At 61.1% G+C, this 22909-nt stretch overlaps 1 protein-coding gene across 7 annotated transcripts in view; it reads right to left on the bottom strand.

The window, feature by feature from the left end:
• Positions 1-22909, bottom strand: part of MROH1 (maestro heat like repeat family member 1) — a 75208-nt gene that overhangs the window by 6827 nt on the left and 45472 nt on the right. For 2 of the 7 annotated variants that reach the window (XM_051831188.3, XM_089336507.1), the window contains 20 exons: positions 20408-20481; positions 19004-19126; positions 13277-13375; positions 12840-12984; positions 12719-12759; positions 12327-12468; positions 12005-12057; positions 11620-11727; positions 11253-11372; positions 10896-11018; positions 10085-10231; positions 9968-9994; positions 9201-9323; positions 9003-9082; positions 8734-8848; positions 8532-8627; positions 8168-8272; positions 7200-7335; positions 7004-7116; positions 5696-5848 (listed from right to left, as the gene is read on the bottom strand). In XM_051831188.3, the coding sequence (XP_051687148.3) occupies positions 5696-5848; positions 7004-7116; positions 7200-7335; positions 8168-8272; positions 8532-8627; positions 8734-8848; positions 9003-9082; positions 9201-9323; positions 9968-9994; positions 10085-10231; positions 10896-11018; positions 11253-11372; positions 11620-11727; positions 12005-12057; positions 12327-12468; positions 12719-12759; positions 12840-12984; positions 13277-13375; positions 19004-19126; positions 20408-20481 (2123 nt within the window). Of the gene's footprint in view, positions 1-1847; positions 2137-2319; positions 2513-3542; positions 3706-5695; positions 5849-7003; positions 7117-7199; positions 7336-8167; positions 8273-8531; positions 8628-8733; positions 8849-9002; positions 9083-9200; positions 9324-9967; positions 9995-10084; positions 10232-10895; positions 11019-11252; positions 11373-11619; positions 11728-12004; positions 12058-12326; positions 12469-12718; positions 12760-12839; positions 12985-13276; positions 13376-19003; positions 19127-20407; positions 20482-22909 lie in introns of those variants that run through there. The other 5 variants (XR_016236628.1, XM_089336509.1, XM_089336508.1 and 2 more) reach the window with 5 other exon arrangements.

The following is a 22909-nucleotide window of genomic DNA, read 5'->3' as shown; positions in this document are numbered from 1 at the left end:
GCCCAAGGCACTGGCCCGGAGTCTCCACTGAGCACGGCCCAAGGTGGGCGCACACTCGCCTCACCCCTGGGGACGGCGGCAGACTGGGGCTCCACCTACGACGCATTCTCAGGCAAGAGCTGATGCCAAACTTCCTGGACATGGCCACAGGACCCACCAGACGGCCTGGGCAGCCAGGAACCCGAGACAGGACCGGCGTGGTAAACAGGGCCGCGCTGAGTGCCACAGCAGACGGCACAGCCAGCAGGGCCAGGTCCGCGCGTGCCGGCGCAGGGAGCCACTGGCAGGCGGCTGCGGGCAGCTCCTGCATCACCACTGCCCGCTCAGGGCAGGCCGGGTACAGAGAGCTGCTGACCCCCGCTCAGGGCACAGCACGGCCGCATCCGCAGCCCCAGTCCTGGGCTCATCTCCTTGCTCCACCTGCACCCCTCCCTGTTGGCCAGTCTCTGGACTGTGCTCCTCCAGCTGCTTCCCGCTCTCCCAGCTTTCGGGAAGGCCTCCCTCACAGGGGCAGCTACACTGCGGGCTCTGCACTCAGCGCCGCCACACCTTCCAGGCTCTTCCAGGCTCAGCACCGGCACGCCCAGGCCTCGGCACGGTGTGCTCCTGGGGCTTCCCTGGGATGGAGTCAGGCACACGGTCAAGCACGCAGCTCAGGGGTTCTCGGCAGCGGCCCCCGAGGGCTGGAGCCTTCCCTCACCCCTCCCCTCTGACCTCGGACCCCCTTCCTGCCCACATGGGCTGCTCTTCTGGGAGTGATGGCCTTTGGGCTGGCTTCTTTCAGGAGTGTGATGCTTCCACGGTTCACACGCTCACCAGCTCACTCCATGCTGCGCTCCTGTCTATGGGCATGTATGTTCTGTTGTGTGTCCACGGGCTGCATGATGGAACCCATCCTTTGCTTCTTTTTGAACTTATTTGAAAGGCAGACAGGGAATGAGGTCTTGCATCCACTGATCACTTCCCAAATGCCTGCAACAGCCAAGGTTGGGCCAGGACAAAGCCAGGAGCCAGGACTTCCTCTGGGCCTCCCATCCTTGGGCTGTCAACTGCTGCCTCCCGGGATGCACTGGCAGAAGTCGAGGCCGGAGTGCGGCTGCGACGTGAAGCCAGGCAGTCCACGGTGGACTGCGGGTGTCCCAGGCAGCAGCTCGACCGCGTGCCAAGTGCCCATCAAGGGGCACATTTTCTTGCAGACCAGTGGACGGACGCGTTCCCCCCAGTGGACTGCGGGCTCTGCACTGCAGTCTGTGTGTGGCGTGCGCCGTGCTGGGGGCTGCTCTGGGCCCAGCCATCTGAAACACCCTCCAGGCTGCTTCCACGGGGGCTGCACCCCCGCTTCTGCCTGTCGATTTCAAGTGGCGCCTCTTCTTCCCTTAGTTTCACCTGCACATCCTGTTCGACCCATGAAGACCCCTCCCCACTCGGCAGCTCCGGCGACACCAGGGCCTGCACCATGTTCTGCCGTGATCACCCTGTGGGCGGGGCTCAGGCTGGCACAGGACCAGGTTTTCTGCATCAGCGCCAGGAAACTCATGGCTGCGAGGACCCCGCAGAGGGGGAGGCTCCTGGGACCCCAGGGCACGGGGGCAAACCTGGGCTGGAGGAGGCAGCCTGCCCAGGGCACTGTGCCCAGGGGGACATCCGCTTTACCAACAATGGGCCCAGAGTTGCAACATTCCCAGAAGACAACAGGGAAGTTTCGTGACAGTCGACCAGGCAATGATCTCTCAGACGTGATGCAACAACACAGCCAAAGAAAAACACAAATGAAGAGCTGTTTGACCGAAAACCTTTTGTGCATAAGACAATCCATGCTGAAAAGTCCACGGATAAAAGGAGACTACCTTAGCAAGTCGCCACTCCAACAGCGTCTACTGTGCAAAATGCACGGAGCATTCTGGGGGCCAGGGCTGTGGTGCAGCGGGTGAAGCTGCTGCCTGTGACGCCAGCACCCCAAAGGGGCACCGGTTCAAGTCTCGTCTGCTCCACTTCCAATCCAGCTCCCAGCTAATGCGCCTAGGAAAGCAGAGGAAGGCGGCCCAAGTGCTGGGGCTGCTGTGCCCACAGGGAAGACCCGGACGAAGCTCCTGGATCCTGGCTTTGTCCTGGCCCAGCCCAGGCCATTGTGGCCATCTGGGGAGTGAAGGGGGCTGCTGTCAGAAGATGCCCGAGAGGGCCGGCAGGATCTCTCACTCTCTTTCTCTCTTTCAAATAAACAAATCTTAAAAAATTCTGACAACTCAACAACAAAAACATTAAATAATCTGATTTATATATATATATTTATTTATTATTATTTATTTGAAAGTCACTTACACAGAGAAGGAGAGGCAGAGAGAGAGAGAGAGAGGTCTTCCATCCGCTGGTTCACTCCCCAAATGGCTGCGATGCCTGGAGATGCGCTGATCCGAAGCCAGGAGCCAGGAGCTTCTTCTGGGTCTCCCACATGGACGCAGGGGCCCAAGGACTCGGGCCATCTTCCCCTGCTTTCCCAGGCCACAGCAGAGAGCTGGATTAGAAGTGGAGCAGCCAGGACTAGAACCGGCGCCCATATGGGATGCGGGCACTGCAGGCGGCGGCTTTACCCGCTACGCCACAGCATCTGCCCCAATAATCTGATTTAAAAATGGGCACAAGGGGCACGCATTGTGGCACAGCCGGTGGAGCTGTGGTGTAGCCGGCAGAGCTGCTGCCTACAACATCGGCATCCCATCTGGGCACCGGTTCACATCCCAGCTGCTCCACTTCCAATCAGGCTTCCTGTTAATGGCCTAGGAAAAGCAGGAGAAGGTGGCCCAAGTGCTTGAACCCCTGCCACCCATGTAGGAGACCCGGATGAAGCTCCTGGCTTCAGCCGGGCCCAGCCCTGGCCACCGTGGCCATCTGGGGAGTGAACCAGCAGATGGTGGTTCTCTCTCTCTCTGTATCTCTGATTTTCAAACAAATTTAAAAAACAAATGGGCAAGGGTGGGAATTTGGCCTCAGAGTTAGGATGCCAGTAAAGGTACCCATGAAGACACCCAGCACCCTTCAGGGCACCTGGGTCTGAAGTCTGGCTCTGGCTCCCGCCTCCTGGAAGGCAGCAGTAATGGCTCCCTGTCGGGTCCCTGCCACCCACACGCGAGACCTGGATGGAGTTCCTGGCTCCTGGCTTCAACCTGGCCCAGCCCCAGCTGTTGTATGCATTTGGGAGCGTTTACCAGCAGACTGGAGCTTTCTCTGCCTGTCTCCCTTCCTGTTAACTAGTAGTTTTTAAAGGGCAAAGAACTTGAACAGAGAAGACATACAAATGGGAGAGAAAAAAAAAGCCCAGAGAACCACAAGGAGACAGCACCTTGCAGTGTCAGGACTGCCACTGAGAGCAGGCGGAGAGTGACGTGGACGCCTGTGCGCCACGGGGGAAAGCAGCTGGGCGCTTCCTCAGAAACGTGGACCGGCTGCATGGTGCACGTGACCCACCAGCTGCCATGCCAGCAGCCCACATCCGAGCTCCAGCTCCAGTCCCAGCTGCTCCACTTCCAGCCCAGTTCCCTGCTCACCTGCCTGGGGAGGCAGCAGAAGGCAGACCAAGTGCTTGGGCCCCTGCCACCCATGTGGGAGACCCGGATGGAGCGCCTGGCTCCTGACTTCACCCTGGCCGTTGCAGTCATTTGGGGACTGAACTAGCGGGTAGAAGATTTCTCTTCCTGTCTCTCCCTCTCACTATGCAAAAAAAAAAAAAAAAAAAAAAAACCTATTAAAATAAATTTAAACATAGAATCACCTCATGACTCCACAATCTCGCTTCTGGGGATATGCCCACGTGTGACGGATAACAAAGCGTGGTCCACACACCTGGGACCACACGCAACGCCCAGCGGCCACCCCTCCCAGCCCCGCCCAGCCCTCCATCTGACCTGGAGAGCCCCTCAGCCTGCTAAGCCAGCTGTCTCGATTGTGGCCTCCCCCCCTCCCCCGCCAGTCTCTTTCACCTGCCCATGATGGCACAGACACTACGACACACACAGGCTCCCCTGCTCGGGGCTCCTGCTGGACACACCCCTCCCTAGGACAATGTGTGCAACATACAAACCCAACAGATGACCTGTACCCGAAAGGTACAAAGCTCCCCAAAACCAACACACACGTGAGCCTTGCTCTAAGGGGTCCCCGTGGAAGACAGCCAAGGAGGCGCAGATGCGCCGTCGGCAGAGAAGTGCAAGCTGAACCTGGCCACGGTGCCCGGGTGGGCCCTCGGGGCCTCTGCCTGACGGCCAGCTGGGACGTGCCCAAGAGCTCACTGAGGCTGCAGGAGGGGCAGTGGGACACAGCCCGGGTCAGTGACCCACACACCCAGCCGAGAAGCAGAAGGGCACTAAGCCCACCCTGCACCCACACACCAGCTCCCCTCGCCTGTGATACAGGGCAGCAGCTGGGGTGAGGCCTGGGAGCTGGCAGGAGGCTCTGCCGTGGCTGTCTGCGCCAACTCCAACGCCTCCGCTTCTCTGCCCAAAGTCTTGGCTTCAACACCCCCCCAGGGAAACGGGCCAAGCCCAAACCCTCCAGCTGCATTCTAGTAGCCACCCGGCCCACGGGTGCCCAGCAGACTGGAAGGTGCTGGGCACAGAGACACGCAAGTCAGCCCAGAAGAGGCAGGTGGGACAGCCCCGGAGCCCAGCTCAGCCAGAGCCACGGCCCACTCCCAGTGCTCCCTCTGGACTGCTCTTCCCTGTGATTCTAGGCATGGCTGGTTTTGACGAATCTGTCTTCGGATTAACACAAATATTTGTCCTTAACTGGCCCACAGGAGAGAGGGCAGAGCAACAAAGGTCATATTGGGGGCGGCCAGGTGTAGGTGCACAGCCACTTTGTCCCAGCCCGGCCCCGCCCTCACCTCCAGCAGTGCCCTGCCCCGCCCCAGCCTGGCCCCGCCCTCACCTCCAGTAGTGCACTGCCCTGCCCCAGCCTGGCCCCGCCCTCACCTCCAGTAGTACACCGCCCTGCCCCAGCCTGGCCCGCCCTCACCTCCAGCAGTGCACCGCCCTGCCCCAGCCTGGCCCCGCCCTCACCTCCAGCAGTGCACCGCCCTGCCCCAGCCTGGCCCTGCCCTCACCTCCAGTAGTACACCGCCCTGTCCCAGCCTGGCCCCACCCTCACCTCCAGTAGTATACCTCCCTGCCCCAGCCTGGCCCTGCCCTCACCTCCAGTAGTACACCGCCCTGTCCCAGCCTGGCCCCGCCCTCACCTCCAGTAGTACACCGCCCTGCCCCAGCCTGGCCCCGCCCTCACCTCCAGCAGTGCACCGCCCTGCCCCAGCCTGGCCCCGCCCTCACCTCCAGTAGTGCACAGCCCTGCCCCAGCCTGGCCCCGCCCTCACCTCCAGCAGTGCACTGCCCTGCCCCAGCCTGGCCCCGCCCTCACCTCCAGCAGGGCACCGCCCCGCTCTGACCCCGCCCCGGCCCCACCTCCAACAGCGTGCTGCTCCGCCCCAGCCTGGCCCCTCCCCATCCCTGGCCCTGCCCTCACCTCCAGCACTGCACTGCCCTGCCCCAGCCTGGCCCCGCCCTCACCTCCAGCACTGCACTGCCCTGCCCCAGCCTGGCCCCGCCCTCACCTCCAGCAGGGCACCGCCCCTCTCTGACCCCGCCCCGGCCCCACCTCCAACAGCGCCCCCAGCCTGGCCCCATCCGGGTCCCGCCCGCCCCGCCCTCACCTTCTCCAACAGCGCGCTGCCCCGCTCCTGCAGCAGGCAGTTGATCATGACCGTGGCGGCTCGAGAGCAGTTCTTGTCCGGGTCTCCCAGGCCCTCGAACATGGTCAGCAAGAGGCTGATGAGCTGGTCTGGCGGGAGGCGCTTGGCAATGATCTAGGTGAGCGGAGAGGGGGGCACCGTCAGACGCGCCCCGTGTGGCCCTCCAACCTCGGGCTGGCACTCCTGGAGAAGCACTGGGCAGCTGAGGTGCCCTCCCAGGGCCCCTCCTGAGCAGGGCGAGCTGGGGGAGGCCCTGTGCAGCCACCTTGGAACTCTCCAGAACAAGGAGGAGGCCGCTCAGCAGCCTGTGCCACCGCGGGGGCCCTGGCTCTCCTCCAGGTCGGCAAGGGACAAAGCAGAGAAGGGCCAGGAGTTCCAGCAAACGTGGCAGTGTGGAGCCAAGGGAAGGTGGAGGCAACTGAGGCCTGACCCCAAGACGACCAGGTCGGCAAGGGACAAAGCAGAGAAGGGCCAGGAGTTCCAGCAAACGTGGCAGTGTGGAGCCAAGGGAAGGTGGAGGCAACTGAGGCCTGACCCCAAGACGACCAGGTCGGCAAGGGACAAAGCAGAGAAGGGCCAGGAGTTCCAGCAACCGTGGCAGTGTGGAGCCAAGGGAAGGTGGAGGCAACTGAGGCCTGACCCCAAGACGACCAAGTCCCACCCGAGCCTGACTGGCCCCGGGTGGTCTCTGCTCCCCAGGGCTGAGCCCCCAACCCAGGGGACCCCTTCCTTCCTCTGTCCTCTACTGGAGACAACGCCTCAAGACCCCAGGGGCTACTCCCAAACGGGAGTGCAGCCATGTCCTGACTTCTCGTGGCCCTTAGGGGGGCCTGGGACAAAGGAATCTTGGGCCTTACTGGGCCTGGGGGGCAGGACAGCTCAGGGCCAGCCTGGGGCCCAGGGAAGGCAGCGGGGAGCCACGGGGCCGCCTCCCACACTGCAGTGGGAGAAGCACCTGCTGCTCCCCACTTACCTGGCCTGGTGCCCCCACAGCCCCCGTGGCTCTCAGGCAGGCAGGCAGGCAGCAGCACAGGCGGCCTGTGCGCACCGACACTGGCACCATGGTTCCGAGTCTGCTCCAGGGACCCACATCTGCAGTGTGCGGGCTGGTGACGGCCAGGCCTCACCAGGCAGAGAACCAGGGCCGGCAGGCACAGGACACAGGGCCAGCGCCAGACGGGATGGCTCCAATGAGGGCAAGTGCAGAGGCTGCGGGAGGCCCTCCCAGCCCGGCACAGCCCTCCCCCGCTCTGTCGTGCTGGCAGGCACCTGGGCTATGCTGTGGCAGCTGTGGAAGAGGGTGGCAGGGTCTGGGTGCACAAGGCCGTCTTTGAGTGGGGGGAGCTGCTCCGCCACGTCATCCTGGTGGTCTCGAGAGAAGCCTGGGGTGAGGCAGGAACAGGGGTCAGGCTGAGGGGCCCCAGCTCCACACCTCATCCCTCCCGGCCCCCCCCCAAGACCGCACCCTCATAGGCCAGCTGGAGATAGAGCAGGGAGTGCACGCAGTCCACAGCCTCCTGGCGGCTGGCAGGCCACAGGTCTGCGCATCGTGGCGAGAAGAGGCCGACAAGGAGGCCCAGGTTGTGGAAGGGCACCAAGGCCTGGGGGAAGACCGGCGTGGGGCCAGGAGCCTGCACCCAAGCCCTGGGCCCCCGGCGTCACACGGCCCTGTGTGGTGAGTTCCTTCTCCCCAGACCCGCGGCCCAGCGCGTCCTCAGCTCAGCCCTGGCATCCAGTCCACACGGTGCTGCTGGAGCGCTGGTGTGCGCAGACGGAGAGCCAGCCCCGAATGGCCGCCGGGGGCGGGACACACAAGGACAGCCACGCAGGCACCGCTTGGCCGACGCCCTTGCATGTGCCCCGGAAGGTCACTCCCCTGTGGACTGGCCCGGGCCCACCTCCCTGCACCTGATCCTTCCCCTGCCCTCTTCGCCTCCCACTGCCCAGGGCCCTGCCCCTCCACTCCCACTGGGCCCCCAGGGAAGTGGCCCTCAGCCAGCACAGGCTCTTAACCCTGCTGCCCTTGTCTGGGAGAAACCTGGCCTCTGCCCAAAGCAGCCTGATGGGAGGGAGGCACCGCTGCCCTCAGTGAGGGCACTCGCGCGCGGGACTCAGAGGCTCCAGCAGGAGGGAGAGCCCCGCTCGCATGCACAGGAGCGGCTTCCAGAAACACACCAGAGGACGAGAGCTCTGGCGCCGGGAAAAAGCCTGCAATAATCTGGCAAAGGACAAAGTCCAGCATCTCACGGGCGGGTGTTTCTGGAACCCAGTCCCAGCAGTGCCCTCAGCCGGGGCTCTGCAGGCCTGGGACCACCTGGCTCAACTCTGTGCCGAGCCTGAGAAACTCCTCAACCCACCTCTCAACCGGGGGGTGGGGGGGTGGGGGCAACACTGCCGCAGAAGGCAGCCAGAAAGCCGGGCCCGGGGACTCACGCTGACACGCAGGTGCTCCAGGAAGTAGCGCAGCAGGCTGGCGCTCAGGGTGAGTGCACGTGCCCGCTCATGGGCCCTCGGGGACTTGATCCACGGGCTCAGGTGCTGGGGGAGAGGGGGCTTCACACAGGTGCTGGCTCGGGGCAACCCCAAAGGCCGCCCGCCAGGCCACCTTTCCCAGGCTGCAGGGCCAAGCAGGGCACCTGTGTGGCTTCAAGGCCAGGGCCTGCCCATCACTCGGTCCACAATGCCCTGCTCCCCACATCGGCAAGGGGCATCGTGGTGCCCCCATGGGAAGAGAGGACAGGAAGACAGGCGAGCAGCCGGTCACCAGGCCCCGCCCCCAGCAGAGGCCCCGACACACCTCGACCATGACCTGCAGGCCCTGGGGCGTCATGTTTCTCCGCAGCAGGCTCGTCAGCAAGTTCTCCAGGGCACGCATGGTGTCCAGATACAGGAGCTGGAAGCAGAGCCAGGCTGCCAGCCCCCTCGGTGACCCTGCCGCCCACAAGGCATTCCCGCTGCCCGTGCAGACGCTGGCCCTTGGTGAGGACCCACAGCCATACCTCCTGGCAGTCAGCACCCTCCTCCTGGGGCTCCGGCGGCAGGGCCATGACACTGTGCAGGCAGCCGTGGACCACGTCTGCCTGAGCCTGCTCCTCCAGTGCCGGCTCCAGGGAGCTGAGCAGCAGGTTAAGGTCTCCCGCAGAGACCCCCGCACACCTCTGAGCCCATGTGCACAGCACAGGGGCCACGTGCTCAGTGTGCTCCAGGTCCAAGGCTGCCCCCCACAGGCATGTGCACACACATACACGGGCACACACAGGAAGGATACACCAGGCAGGCACAGGTAAGCATGGCTGTGTTCCGAATGGGTGTTCTCAGGGAGTCTGGGGGCTCTGCCCTGATGAACTCCTGGGGAGGCAGCCGCGGGACTCAGCCCATGGGGGGGTTCCAGCTTTCCTCCCTGTTTGGCCCCTTCCCCTCCTCCCACGGCTGTGGTGGCCCCCCCCCCCCGCCCCCCAGCACTCACCATCAGCTGCGCCACCAGCTCTGCCTTTTTGGAGAACTGGAAGCTGTCGGCCTGCACGCTGCTGTGAATAGCCTGGCTCACCATGCACAGGCCCTGGACCAGGCACTGCTTCAGGGTGGGGTCCTGAGGGCACAGCCACAGGGGCTGCAGGGGCCGCCAACACCTGCCCCAGGGTGGTTCAGCCCTGGGGCGGTGGCCACCAGCACAGGCTGTGGACACGCCTCTCTTCCCCGCACAGCCAACGTCCCCCCTTCTTCCTGGCTCTCCAAGGTGGAGCCCAGGGCCCCATGTCAGTCCTGGGCAGACAGGCCACAGGGCAGATGCCATGTCCACGGCCAGGGGCCCTGGATGGCTGCTCCCCACCTGCAGGCCCTGGAGAAGGGGTCGGGCAGGGTCCTGAGGGCATGGAGGGCCAAAGATCACCCTCCCAGCCACCCTGCAAGACACAGAAGAGTCTGCTCTTCAAAAGGTGCCCAACCAACTCGTCGGTTAGTGCTGGAGAAGGTTAGTGAGGTTGGGGCTGGGCCTCAGGGGGGCCAGGAGGGGTCCAAACAGGGGCAGCGCCCGACAGCAGCAGGGAGCAGAGCCTGTCCCTGGACTGCCTGGGGCTCGGCCCCCCTGGGGTGCAAGCCCAGGATCCGGCTGCCAGGAGATGCTGACGCCTCCCCGCTCCCCAGCCCCGCTCAGGGCCTGCGCCCAGGAGCCCCAGCGAGTCTGAGCCAGGCAGAGGAGACAGTGAGGAAGAGCCCGCTCCGTCCCCACTGTACCTTGCTCTCTATCTTTATTCCCAGAACCTGAGTGACAGAAAGTGGAAGCAGTAAGACGTGAGACACTGCTGTCGGCAGGCCCCTCGCCTGCCCGCCCCACGCAGCCATGGTGCCCACCTTGGTGCTGAAGACCTGGAACATGTTCCGGAGGATGTCGGACTCCACCTTGGCCAGCAGCAGCTCACGGGGGGCCTGCGAGGCCACGTGCCCGTAGCACAGCACCAGCGCACTCCTCACCCTGTCCGCCTCACTCTCGCTTCGATCCTGGCGGGCAGAGGTAGTGGCAGGAACTCACTTGACTCACCGAAAGGGAGCCTTGGACCCAGACCCACAAGCTCCCAACATCCTGAAGTTTTCTCAGAAAAGGGGCCAGAGCCAGCCGGCAATGGCAGAGTTAGGACTGAGCCAGAGGCCTGTGTCCCTGAGGATGGTGTAGGGACGGCAGGAGGACGGCTGGCCAGGCACAGGCCCCCAGGGGACCAAGAGACAGGGGAAATTGGGCCACGGTGCGTGGCTCCCAGCAGCCCTCTGCCCTCAAGCCTGTCCCACCTCTGCACGCCCGGGGCAGCCCTGAGAGTCACCTAAGAGGAAGCAGGCACCACCGCTGCCGTCTGGGCATCCACACCTTCCCTAACTCAGAACACAGCCCCTGCCGGCCACCAGAGGGCAGCAGGTGGCCCTTCCCTTCCCGGCCCCCAGCCCCGCCAGGGTTTGCCTCTGGGAGGTCCTGCTGCCCCTTCAGCTGGGTGACGGCCCACGCCCCCAGGAGGGCTGTAGGGAGCCAGAAGGGCCCCAGGAGCTTGACGTGGCTTCCTGCCCCAGTGCAAGCTTGCGAAGGGCAGGACCCCCAGCCCTCAGGGCCACCGGATGGAGTGCAGGGGCTGACAGGACGGCCCTCCCAGCCCAGGGTCCAACATGGTCCCTATACCTTAAATATGTTGAAAATGCCGATGGACTTCCGAGACATATCCGACCTGACGAAGTCCTCCAGCTGGGCCAGGGTGTCCTCGAGGTGGGAAACGGCACAGATTCCAAAGCAACAGGCGAGGCCCTGGGAAGATACACAGGTGCACTCACACCCGGGCCAGGAGGACGTGCCCTTCACCTGTGTGTACAGGGGGAGCACACACACTGCACACACACATGTATGTAGACGGTACAGCTCGCAGGTGCAGCCACACAGCGCTATGCACATACACCTATGTCCACAGCACGCATGTAGACGTGTGCTATGCACACACGGGGATGCCACGCACACACGCGGGCCGGCGGGCGGGGGTGGCACCTCGTGCTCTGCCTCCTCCTGGTATCTGGCCGTCTCCAGCAGCTCACGCAGGTGCTTCCTCACCACCTCCCTACTTGAAGCAGCACGCAGGGTGGCTCCTATGCACTTATACAAGAAGTTCTGCAACAGACAGAGAACGCGGTGCTGCCACGGCTGCTCCTGGGTGCCATCCTGCCAGCCTGATGTGGAGCTGCAGGGAGCACGGACCAGGCAAGTGCTGGGCTCCCCATCTCCCAGCCATCAGGCACGGGAGGAGGCGCCCGGGCCTTCTCCCAGGCTCTGCCGAGAGCGGGCAGCGAGGGACGGGTGCGAGCCGCAGGCATTCGGGGCCTCAGGACCCTGCCAGCCCTCTGCAGGCGGCTCTCACCTTCTCCCGGGGCGCACCATTGTAGCAGGGCAGCTGTTTGCACATCTCCAGGCTCAGCTGGCAAATCCACGTGTTGTCAGAAACAACAGCCAGAGTGTCCTGCAGAAACTGGACGAGGACACCGTGGGGCTCAGGAGCCCGAGCGCTTGGCCTGAGCTGAGGCAGCGGGCGGCGGGCGGGTGGGAGAAAGGCTCCCACGGCCAGGTGGCTCACAGGCCTGGAATCTGGCCTTGGCTGCCAGAGGCTCAGTGCAGCGGCACCACGGGGCTGGGGCCGCCCCATGGCCCTGGAAGGCGCAGGTCCTGGCCTGTGCCACCCCCGGCCCCTCTCCCACCACGGAACACAGAAGACGTCTCAGTGCCTAGGACCGGCCCGCCCATCTCACCATCAGCAGCCTCGCCTCCCACTCCTTCGGGGACAGAGTCTCCTCCGTGTGTTCTGAAACCACAGTCGCCCGCGGGGTCCTCAGAGCCCAGCACCTCTCCTGGCTCAGGCCCCACCCCACTTCAGGGCTCCTAGCGAGGACCCAGTGGCGGCCAACCCCGCATCCATCTGCTCCAGGTGGCTCCAGGAAGGAGCCACCGTCCAGCCCAGACCCTTTCTTGTCACCCCTGCCAAGCCCTGATGCTACCGGTGACAGTGACCCCAGAGCAGGCTCCCCTGGCAGCAGCCCTCCCCCAGCCGTGGCCCCTGGCCCCGGGCCTCACCGTCCAGGTGCTTCAGCAGCAGGGGCACGGCACTCTCCCAGTACTGACCCAGCAGAGGGTGGATGTTGGGGTGCAGCACGTGCAGGAGGCGCAGTGAGGCCACCCCACGCCCATCCCCCAGGTAGGGGTTGCAAGACACAGCCTGGGGAGGTAGGGAGAACAGGGTCTGAGCATGGAGCTCCCAGGGCCTCAACGGCCACCCGGGGGCAGAGGGAGACCCTGCCCTGAGCACCGGCCAGGCGGCTCTGCACCAAAAAGGCAGCAAGGGCCACAGAGATGGGGCGGGAGACAGCGAGGAGAGCCCCTCCTCCCCAGAGGTCTTCAGAGGGCGGGGGTGCAGTTAGCCTGAGTCTGTTCCCCAGCCCGGCGAGCTGTAGAGAGATGGCGCTTACCAGGAGTCTCGTGGTGATGGCATAGGGAGACGGGAGGTTCACTGCAGGTAAGAAACGAAGAAACCGTCACTCAGCCCCCAGGACGGCCCGCAGGAGTGGGCGGGGCATCCTGTGTACCCACCGTGGGCATCGAACTGGATGAGGAAGGCATCGGCCCCCGCCTCCTGCCTCTTCAGGGCCAGATGCACAAGGCTTCTGCAGAGGGGAGTCAGGGCCCCGGTGAAGCGGACAGGGGTGAGGAACTGGAGCAGGTGCGGCCAGAGAACCTGGGAGCAGAGGACGGGGCGCAGGCTGCACGCGGCAGCTTCCACAGGAGGCTGCAGCACTCCTGGCACGCTCCAGGGGACCAGGGAGGTGGGAGTGACCCGGGCAGACCCTTTGCTCGTCCTGCTGCAGCCAAGGCAGCCTCCAGGCACCCCTGGCCACTGCCCACAGCACTGTTCAACTGCTGCCCAGGAGGGCAGGGCGGGAAACCTCCCATGCAGCGGGGCAGCGGCCTCGAGCTGGAAGAGCCCTGCTGAGCCGCAGCAGTGGGGTCGGGCGGCCCTGCTCACTCACGTCGCTCATCCTGTCCACGGTGGTGCTGACCAGGTAGAGGGTGCGCACGCTGACTGCCCGCACACTGTCGGCCGGGGCATCCGCAGAGCCAGGGTCCAGCTGTGGGGGACAAGGCAGCCGCACATGCACCACAGCGCCACAGCTGCAGGTTTCGGGTGTGCAGACTCAGCTGCACGGGGCAAGGCAGGGCCTGGCCAGCCCCACATATGGGAACAGACAGGGGGTACTGTGCTACAATCACCCACGAAGACAGGTTCACCTGGCTAAGCGCTCATTTCCAAAAGAAAAGAAAATTAGACTTTCCCTGTGATGCACTGATCCCACTTAAAGAGCGGCTCTGCAGGGACAGAGCTGTGCAACCTACCACGGGCAGAAGTGAAACCACCTCTGTGGAAATCATGGTCATACTTATTCCATCAAGGCAATACCACGACCTCGGCAGCCTGGGCACACCTGCGGCTGTTCCCTGGGGTGCCTGCTGCTCTCTGGATCTGGGGACACCGCAAGGCTCCCTGGGGAGCCTCCATTCATGCCTGAAACCACAGAGCAAAACTGAGGGACAGGAGACAGTGGCAAAGTACAAGGATTACAGGAGACTCTCAATGCCTCTACGAGAAAGCAAAAGTAGAAAAGAAAAATAGTGAAGACCTTAAATGTTCAAAGGAAGTTCTAAAAATATAGACAGAATTTTATACCGAACATGCACAGACATTATTTTTATGTTTTTATTTATTGTCATTTTAATTATAAGGCAGAGAGACAGAGGGAGAGAGATTGACCCATGGATCTTGTATCTGCTGGTTCTTTTCCCAAATGCCCACAACAGACAGCTGGGCCAGGCCAAAGTCAGGACCCAGGACCTAGAATCCGGGTCTCCTATGAGGGTGGCAAGGACTCAGCCACTTGAGCCATCGCTGACCGCTGCCCCCCAGGGTGCACATAGGCAGGAAGCAGGAACGGGAGCAGAGCTCAGATTGGGGTCATGGTGATTGACTACTGCACCAAACGAGCGACAGCCCCACAGACAACTTTAAAAAGACTGACCATTAGGCAAAACAAGAGTATCTCAACACACTCTGGCCAGATCCAGTGTCACAACGCAGCGCACCTTCCACTCTACGATAGTCACAGCACCTGTCTGCCTGGAGACGCTCCAAGATGATTTTAAATGACTTGAGTTACCTTAACGAAGAAACCAAGCAGGGGCGGTGTCTGGCACGATGGTGAAGCTACCGCTTGGGATTCCCAGGTCCAGTACCGGAGCCTGGGCTGGATTCCCAGCTCCCTGCTAATGTGCACCCTGGGGGCAGCAGTGACAGCTCAGGCACCTGGGTCCCTACACCACATGGGAGAGCCTGACAGGGCCCCTGGCTCCTGGCTCGAGCCTGGCCCAGCCCCAGCTTTTGCAGGTACTTGAGGAGTAAACCAGGAGATAGATGGTCTCTCTCTCCCCCCTCTGTGAATTTCAATATAATCTTTTTCTCTCAAATGAGTTAGGAAAGCAATGTGCATTCACAGGTGTATGTATATAAAATATATGAAGCATATAAAAGATATAACAAGAAAACTACAGACCAATATAGCCATGGAAATCCTCAACGAAATACCAGCAAACTGAATCCAACAATACATACAAAAGGATTCTTTATCATGACTAAGCTGGACTCACCTGGGAATGCAAGGTTGGTTTAACAGTGGAAAATCTTTACTGAAATATACTGTAGCACTAGCATCGATAACAAAAACCACATGCTTAAGGCCAGCCTTGTTGCACGGTGGGTTAAGCTGTAGCTTGTGACAGAGGCATTCTGCATTGGAACCCTGGTTTGAGCCCCAGCAGCTCCACTTCCAATCATCTCCCTGCTAATACACCTGGGAAAGCAGTGGAAGAAGATGGCCTAGCTACTTGGGTCCCTGCCCGTAAAGTGGGAGACTCAGGATGGAGTTCTGGGTTCCTGGCTTTGGCCTGCCCAGGCCCGGTTGCTCTGCCATTTTGGAAGTGAACCAATGGATGGAAGCTCTCTGTTTCTCCCTCTCCCTCTGCCTTTCAAATACACGAGGGGCTGGTGCTGAGACGTAGTGGGTAAAGTTGCCGTCTGCAGTGCTGACATCCCAAATGGGCACTGATTCAAGACCCAGCTGTCCACTTCCAATCTAGCTCTCTGCTATGGCCTGGGAGAGCAGAAGATGACCCAAGTCCTTGGGCCCCTGCACCCGCATGGGAAGAACCAGAGGAAACTCCTGGCTCCTGGCTTTGGATCAGCACAGCTCTGTCCATTGCTGCCAATTGGGGAGTGAACCAGCAGATGGAAGACCTCTCTCTCTCTCTCTCTGCCTCTCTTTCAAATAAATAAATAAATCTTTTAAAAAAAATACACAAAATCTAAAAACAACAAACTGCCCACCACATGTTCATCTTAATGAGCACACTGTAAAATTTGTAAAATTTGATGCCCAGGGCCAGTGCATCCCATATGGGCACCAGTTCGAATCCTAGCTGCTCCACTTCTGATCCAGCTCTCTGCTATGGCCTGGGAAAACAGAGGAAGATGGCCCAAGTGTTTGGGTCCCTGTACCCATGTGGGAGACCCAGAAGAAGGTCTTGGCTTTGGATCAGCCCAGCTCTGGCCGTTGTGGCCATCTGTGAAGTTAACCAGCAGATGGAAGACTTCTCTCTGTGTCTCTGTGGTATAGCAGGTAAAGCCACCACCTGCAGTGCCGGCATCCCATATGGATGCCGGTTTGAGACCTGACTGCTCCACTTCCAATCCAGCTCCCTGCTAATGTGCCTGGGAAAGCAGTGGACAATGGCCCAAGTCCTTGGGCCCCTGCACCCATGTGGGAGACCTGGAAGAAGCTCCTGGCTCCTGGCTTCAGATCAGCTCAGCTCCAGCAGGTGGAAGATCTCTCTCTCTCTTTCTCTGTAACTCTGCCTTTCAAATAAAATAAATAAATCTATTTTAAAAATTCAACACCCTTCATGCAGGAGCAGAAAGAACAATCTCATCGGCTGAAGCGCTCACAGCACGTGCCACACTGAGTGGTGAAAGATTGAGGCCAGGGGGCCTCTAACTCCCTGGTCCAACCTCACATGGGGGTTCTGGTCATGGCACTTTGCCAAGAAAACTAAACAAAGGGCACCCAAACTGGAAAAGGCGCCTCTGTTTGCAGAAGACATGATCTCGTCTGCAGAAAACCCACTGACAATCGATCAGAACCAGCAGGCGAATCCATCAGGCTGCAGGCACAGAAGAACACGGACAAAGCACTGCACCGTACTTCTCCACAGGCGCGATCACAAAGTGCAGCTAAATTAAGACTACCCCGTTAAGAACAGCGCCAAGACGACGCAGTGCTCCTGAGCACATGAACAAAGAGGCTCAGAGCTGCACTGGGAAAGCCAAACCCGGTCAGCAGGAACCAGCGACCTACACAACTGGGAGCACACCCCAGCCGTGGTCTGGAGACCCAGCGCTGCTAAGACAGAAGCACTGGCTATCAGCGCCCCAGCTGGCTCCTTTGTAGACATGGACAAGCTGACCCTAGGATAAATCCCTGTGAGAATCCAGGGGACCCAGAACAGCCAGAGCAAAGCTGGAGGACGCACCGCACACTCCCCACCTCCTGGCTCGCCGCATTGCTGGAGTGATGCACCCACGGGGAAGGGCCGCGGCGGCCGGGGGCTGCTCCCTGGTTGTTCTCTGCAAACTTGGACTTTTGTTTCTAGCCACGGCAAAATCCACAGAACACAAAATTCACATCTCAACAACTTTCAAATGATCAGCTCAGCTGTGTTAGGTGCACCCACAGTGCCGCGCAACCCTCACCACCACTGTCTTCCAGAGTCTCCTGTCTCCCAAACTGAAACTCGGCTCGCACTCAACTCTGACTCCCTGTTCCCCGCCCCTTCCACTTCCTGTCCGTGGGGGCCTGACCACTGTAGGGCCCATTCCAGTGGAACCAGCGTCTGTCCTCTCGCAACTGGCTGGCTTCCCTGGGCACAGCGGCCTCGGGTTCACACACATGGCAGCGGGGCTGAGAGCAGGGCCCGCTCTGCTCACCCGCCCCTCCCTCCAGGATTGCCCCCCTCAGCTACTGTGACTAACACTGCTAGGAACGTGAGTGCGAGAACATCCCGGGATCCTCTCTCCACTCCCGTCTTCCATTCTAGGCAAATGCCTAAAGGGGCCAGGGTGGGAGGGGCACAAAGCTGGGAGCTCAGAACTCCATCCAGGTCTCCCAGGTATGTGGCAGGGACCCAGTCACTTTCCACATCACCGCTGCCTCTCAGGGTCTGCACTGGCAGGAAGCAAGCTAGAGTCAAGAGCCAGATCAGATCCAGGGGCCGGCACCGTGGCTCACTTGGTTTAATCCTCCGCCTGCGGCACCAACATCTCATATGGGCGCCAGGTTCTAGTCCCAGCTGCTCCTCTTCCAGGCCAGCTCTCTGCTGTGGCCCGGGAGGGCAGGGGAGGATGGCCCAAGTGCTTGGGCCCCTGCACCCGTGTGGGAGACCAGGAAGAAGCACCTGGCTCCTGGCTTTGGATTGGTGCAGTTCCGACTGTAGTGGTCATTTGGGGAGTGAACCAACGGAAGGAAGACCTTTCTCTCTGTCTCTCTCTGTCTATAACTCTACCTGTCAAATAAATAAATAAATTTAAAAGAGAGCCAGATCCAGGTATTGTACCCAGGTACTAGCACATGGGACACAGGCATCTCAACCACTTGGCTCAACACCACCCCCCGTTTAATATTTTGAAAAGCCTGCGTCCACCTTCCTTAACGCCTCCAGCATTCCACAGGACAGCACCTCAATACTGGAGCATCCCTAGCGACCAGGTCATCCGGGCGCCTGAGGCACTGCGCCTGCTTTCCTACTGCGAGGCTGGGACCTTGGAGGTAGCCTTGACCAGCCCCCCAAAGCCTTCCCCCAGCAGGGCCCATCCGTGTGCCTGTGTCTCACAGTGGCAAGAAGGCACACAGCGGGCCTTCCACACGCCACAGCCGGGAGGACATTTTCTGGGTCCCAACACGACCCTCGGCCCCGAGATCCACTGCCAAGGCTTACACAGGAGAAACAGACCCCCGATAGTCCTGTCCCTCGAAGGGGGAATTCATGATGGAACTCCCCCAACCCAGACCCCCCACAGGCCCCAAGGGGCTCCTCTCAGGAACTCTGCCAAGTGTGTAAGGAGAAATGATGTCAATTTTCCACCAACTCTTCCAGAAACGAGCGGAGGGAACCAGATTCACTTGATGATGACAAGAGTATCCCTGCGAGACACGGGCTAACACCACCCACAGCCAGACTGGGGACAGCCAGACCAAGTGGGCTTTACCCTGTACCGCCAGCTCCTGGGTCGCTCACGAGCGTCCGAGAAGAGGCCACGCCTCTGCTGAGCTGACCGAGCCGTCAGCCCCAGCCGAGCACTGACACACCCGCTAGCAGGCTCCGAGGCAGCAGCTCGAGGTGGTGCCCAGACTGCTGTCTACCACCTCTGCTTTGATCTTCAAGGAGAGATCAGCATTTACTTAGGAACGTTATAGAGAAAAGACCCAGAGAGACCACGCCCTGTCTTCTGCCTCTGCTTTCTGCGTCCTGGGAGCAGCCAGGTGGATGTACGTGGTGCAGACCTTGTTTCAGACACCAGAGGGCGCCCTGGCACACAGCCCCGGCTCCAACAAGGCCCCTGCTCAGAGGCGGCGGGTGACGGGGCAGCCCCTTACCTCCTGCTCGGGGGGCAGAGCGCACTGCTGCACGATGTACTCAATCATTGCCTCGCCTCCAGGCTGCTCCAGGTAGCCGTGGTGGGCCATGGCGCTGATCACCTGCACCACAGCCCGCTTCACCTGCCCAGAACCAAGGGGAATCAGCGAGGGCCGCAGATGGAGACCACCCGCACCTGCCGTCTTCTTGGTCCCTTGGTGCTGGAGGCTCTCTGAGCGCCCCACCAGTGGCGTTCCTGCCGGTGTGTACGTGACTCGGTCTGCCAGGGAAGGCTGTCCCGACGCCAGCTCCCCACGAGCCGCCGTGTCTCACTCCTCTCCTTCCTGCGTCCTCTTCCACCAAGTTTCACCCCCAACTCTAGGAAGGCCCCACCCCCACTGCCCTGCCCTCTGTCCAGTACTGGCCACAGCTTCTGTGGGGCGGCATCCTCAGAACCGGCTTCTCTTGTGGGACACCAATCCCTTCAGGTGGCAGACCCTGGCCTGCAGCTGTTCCTCCAACAGTCGGACTTCCCAGTCAGCACGTCCAGTCCAAGACGGCTGCAGTCACCCCTTCCTGGAGTCAGGACTGTGACCCCTGCTGCACAGAGCCTGCTCCCTTCCTGCATCCAATGATGCTTCCCAGAGACCTGAGGTCAGGGGCCTCCTTGGACCCTCCTACTCTGCAGCATGGGCGATGGGCCCATAGGGAGCAAGCAGCTGGCCGCCGGGCCTGGGCCAGGTCGGACTTGGGGCATGCCAGGAGAGCACACGCCGAATGTGAAGGGGGACCCTGCCACAGCTGGTGTGGGGTCCGTTCGAGAAGCTCTTGGGGAAACACAGTGAGACTCCCCCACACGGTCTCAAGGAGCAAGCCAGGACCAGCATGGAGGCTGAGGCGGCCTCCTGTGAAGGCAGCAGCCCCTGTAACCAGGATGCGGTCAAGGGCCCACCTTCCCAGAGATGGGTCTGGTCTCTGCCGTTGGCTCCTGGAAGTCCTGCCTGGGGTCTGGGCACTGACCAGGTGGTCTATCAGTGATGTGGGTGGGAGCTTCAGGCAACATGGCGTCATCCCTGCCTCCAGGGGTCACCAGGTCACATGACAAGAGCCCTGGTACAGGGCTGCTCTGTGTGGTGGGGCAGGGTGGCTGCAAGGCAGGACCTCCGCCCCGGAGCCTGCCGGACAGTCTGGCACCCTCCTCAGGAGGCAGCTTTCATCATATGCCTTTGCCGAAGTCAGCAGTGCCCCGTTTCCAGTGAGTCAGGAACCCAGGGTGGTGCCTGGGGTCGGCTGCTCTGGCCACACACACTACAGGGTCCCATCCTGGGCTGGCTGCCGGCTGGAAAGGGGCAGGGGCTTCAGGTCCCCCCAGGCCGCTCCCTGCTGCGGCTCCTGCTGCAGCTCCGGGGACCTGCCTGCTTTACCTTGTTGTTGGTGTCAAGAAGAGGGAGCCTCATGGAAGAGAGAATGAACAGCTTGTTAGCTTCCATCTGAGCAGCTGCAAGAAACAGAGAGATGTCTCAGCGCCCGAGCCAGCGCCTGTCCCGGCACACTCCGGGGCCTGCCTCCTGGCCTCCGAGCAGAGGAGGATGGTGGGGGCAGGAGCACACCCACTTCTCTCTGGGGCCAAACTACGGCCCCCAAAGACATTATTTTACCCAATGAAAAAGCTGGAAAGTTGGCAGTTTGGGGAGGCAGGTAAGAGACGGCCTGAGCCAGGCAGCCCAGGTTCAGACACGGCTCTGGGAGTCTCCGAGGGAGCGCTCCACCTGACCACTGTGACTGGGGGCTCCAGTGTCCAGTTCTCAGCTCCCAGGCGGCCTGTGAGCCCCCCAAGAACTGGAAATACAAGTCTTCTTCACTGCCTGACGCTCAAGTGCGGACAACATACGTCCGTCAAAAAGCAGTTCCGAGGTTACTAAAGACAAGGCCCAGAGCACAGCACAGTGCCCTCTGTGGCACAGGGGCAGTGCCACCGACAGGTATGGCAAAGACCCCGACGTCACTCAGGGAACCGCCAGGTCTGGGAGCAGCCAAAGGCGGAGCCCACGCAGCCAATCCAGGCCTGCAGCCCACCAGGCTCTGCCTAGCCCACCAACCCGCCCTTCCCATGCCCCGCCCCCGATGCCCCACCTACAGACCCTCCCCTAGGCCAAGGCCAAGACAAAGCCTGGATAAACCCACAGCAAAAAGAGGGACAGAGTTATCTGGACCCCCAAGTTCACTACAGCTCAATGCGCAATAGCTAAGATATGGAATCAACCCAGATGTCCATCACTGATGACTGGACACAATGAATTCCGGTAGACATACACTGTGGAATGCTACTCAGCTGCAGACAGAAACGAAATCCTGCCTTTTGCAAGGAGATGGCTACAACCAGTGAAACACGCCAGGCCCAGACAGACAGACGCGGTACGCTTCCCCAGCTGTGGTAACTAACAGAGTACCTGGAATGCAACGTGTTGGAGAGAAACGGACATTCTGAGACTCCATGATTGTTTACAGCCCTCGTCTCGACTGTTGAGGAGCAGGGCTTTGTCTTCATACTGAGTGTAGGGTTAACCTTATGAGTATAAAGTAAACTGAATACAGATCTTTGTAAAAACTGAGTGGGATTGGGAGAGGGAGGAGGAGGAAGGGTGGGAGCTGGGCAGGACGGAGGGTGGGGTGGGGATGTCACTGTTCCTGAACCTGTATATAGGGGGAAAAAAAAAAAAAAGCAGCACAGTTCTAGAGAGAACCGAGTCCTGCGGGGGGAGGAATGTAGCCCGCGCCCTGGGCAGGGCCAGGAACACCTATCCCATACAGAAGCTGCTGCCCGCCACTCCACTCACACCAGGGTCAGAAACCCATGAGCCCCGCCCCCTCGCCGTAGAGTCGACTGGAAACGGGGCATGGCCCTGCAGGCGGCAGGCAGCACTGCTGCGCCCTCCTAAACCACACGCGCGTGTCCTGGGATCACAGTTTGCATTTCCTAGTAAAAGGCTATGAAAAAGAGAAGAACATCAACACCCCAGTAGGAAAACGGAGATGAGCCCTAGGCACGTGCCCGGCAGAGGAGGAAACGAGGGCCACAAGGGCCCAGGGCTCAGCAGAACACAGCTGCACCCGGTCAAGGACTCACACCCGTCCAGCCCCTGGCCCTGAGGTTCAAAACACAGAGACGCAAGAGAAACACCCCCCCCACACACACACACACAGAAAGGTGCCACCTTGTCCTGCAGGTGTGGCGCTGGACACAGGCTGTATTTTACTTGCAATCTGTCATTCACTCAAGTCTGTGTCAAAGCCAACCACCTGCCGTGGCCTTAACAACACAACACGGGCCAGAGGCAGGGCCTCCAGTCTGGGGAGGTATTCAGTGTAGGGGCTACTGGACAGTGACAGGGAGCAGGACCCGAAGAAGGCAGCATGGGGCCCAGCGTGTGGCCCGCGGGCCAGCCCACTGCTGTGACGCTGGCTGGCACGCCATCCCAGCAGCTCCACTTCCGGTCCAGCTCATATAGGCAGGAGAAAGCAAGCAAGGTCAGGTCAGACCCAGGCGGACGGCAAAGGATGGGGCAGCCCCTGGGTCGTAAGCAGCACGAGGGCGTGCACTCAAGAGATACACTTGGCAAAACCTAAACAGGGCAGGTGAACGAGAAAAGCCTGAAGATTGGAGATGGACAGGGTAAAAGAGAAAAACCTGTGACTGTAAGCTAACGAGCCCAAGGCTACCAGCACGACGGAGGCACTGGCTCACCCCACAGCTCACACCTGGGACCAGAGACTGACCACCGGGGGGAGCAGGAGGGGGGAAGGCAGGATGAGCTCAGCACACGACGGACACGTGTCTCAGAGGACCGAGAGTGTGAGACCCCAGACCACCTGCTGTCCCAGGAGTCTTCCCTCTGCCCCTTCAGAAAGGCCTTCCGGCTGCAGAA

The sequence above is a fragment of the Oryctolagus cuniculus genome, chromosome 6 (assembly GCF_051225735.1).
Source record: "Oryctolagus cuniculus isolate XC-2025 breed Fujian yellow rabbit chromosome 6, ASM5122573v1, whole genome shotgun sequence".
NCBI lineage: Eukaryota > Metazoa > Chordata > Mammalia > Lagomorpha > Leporidae > Oryctolagus > Oryctolagus cuniculus.
This window is presented reverse-complemented; position numbering and strand designations above follow the sequence as displayed.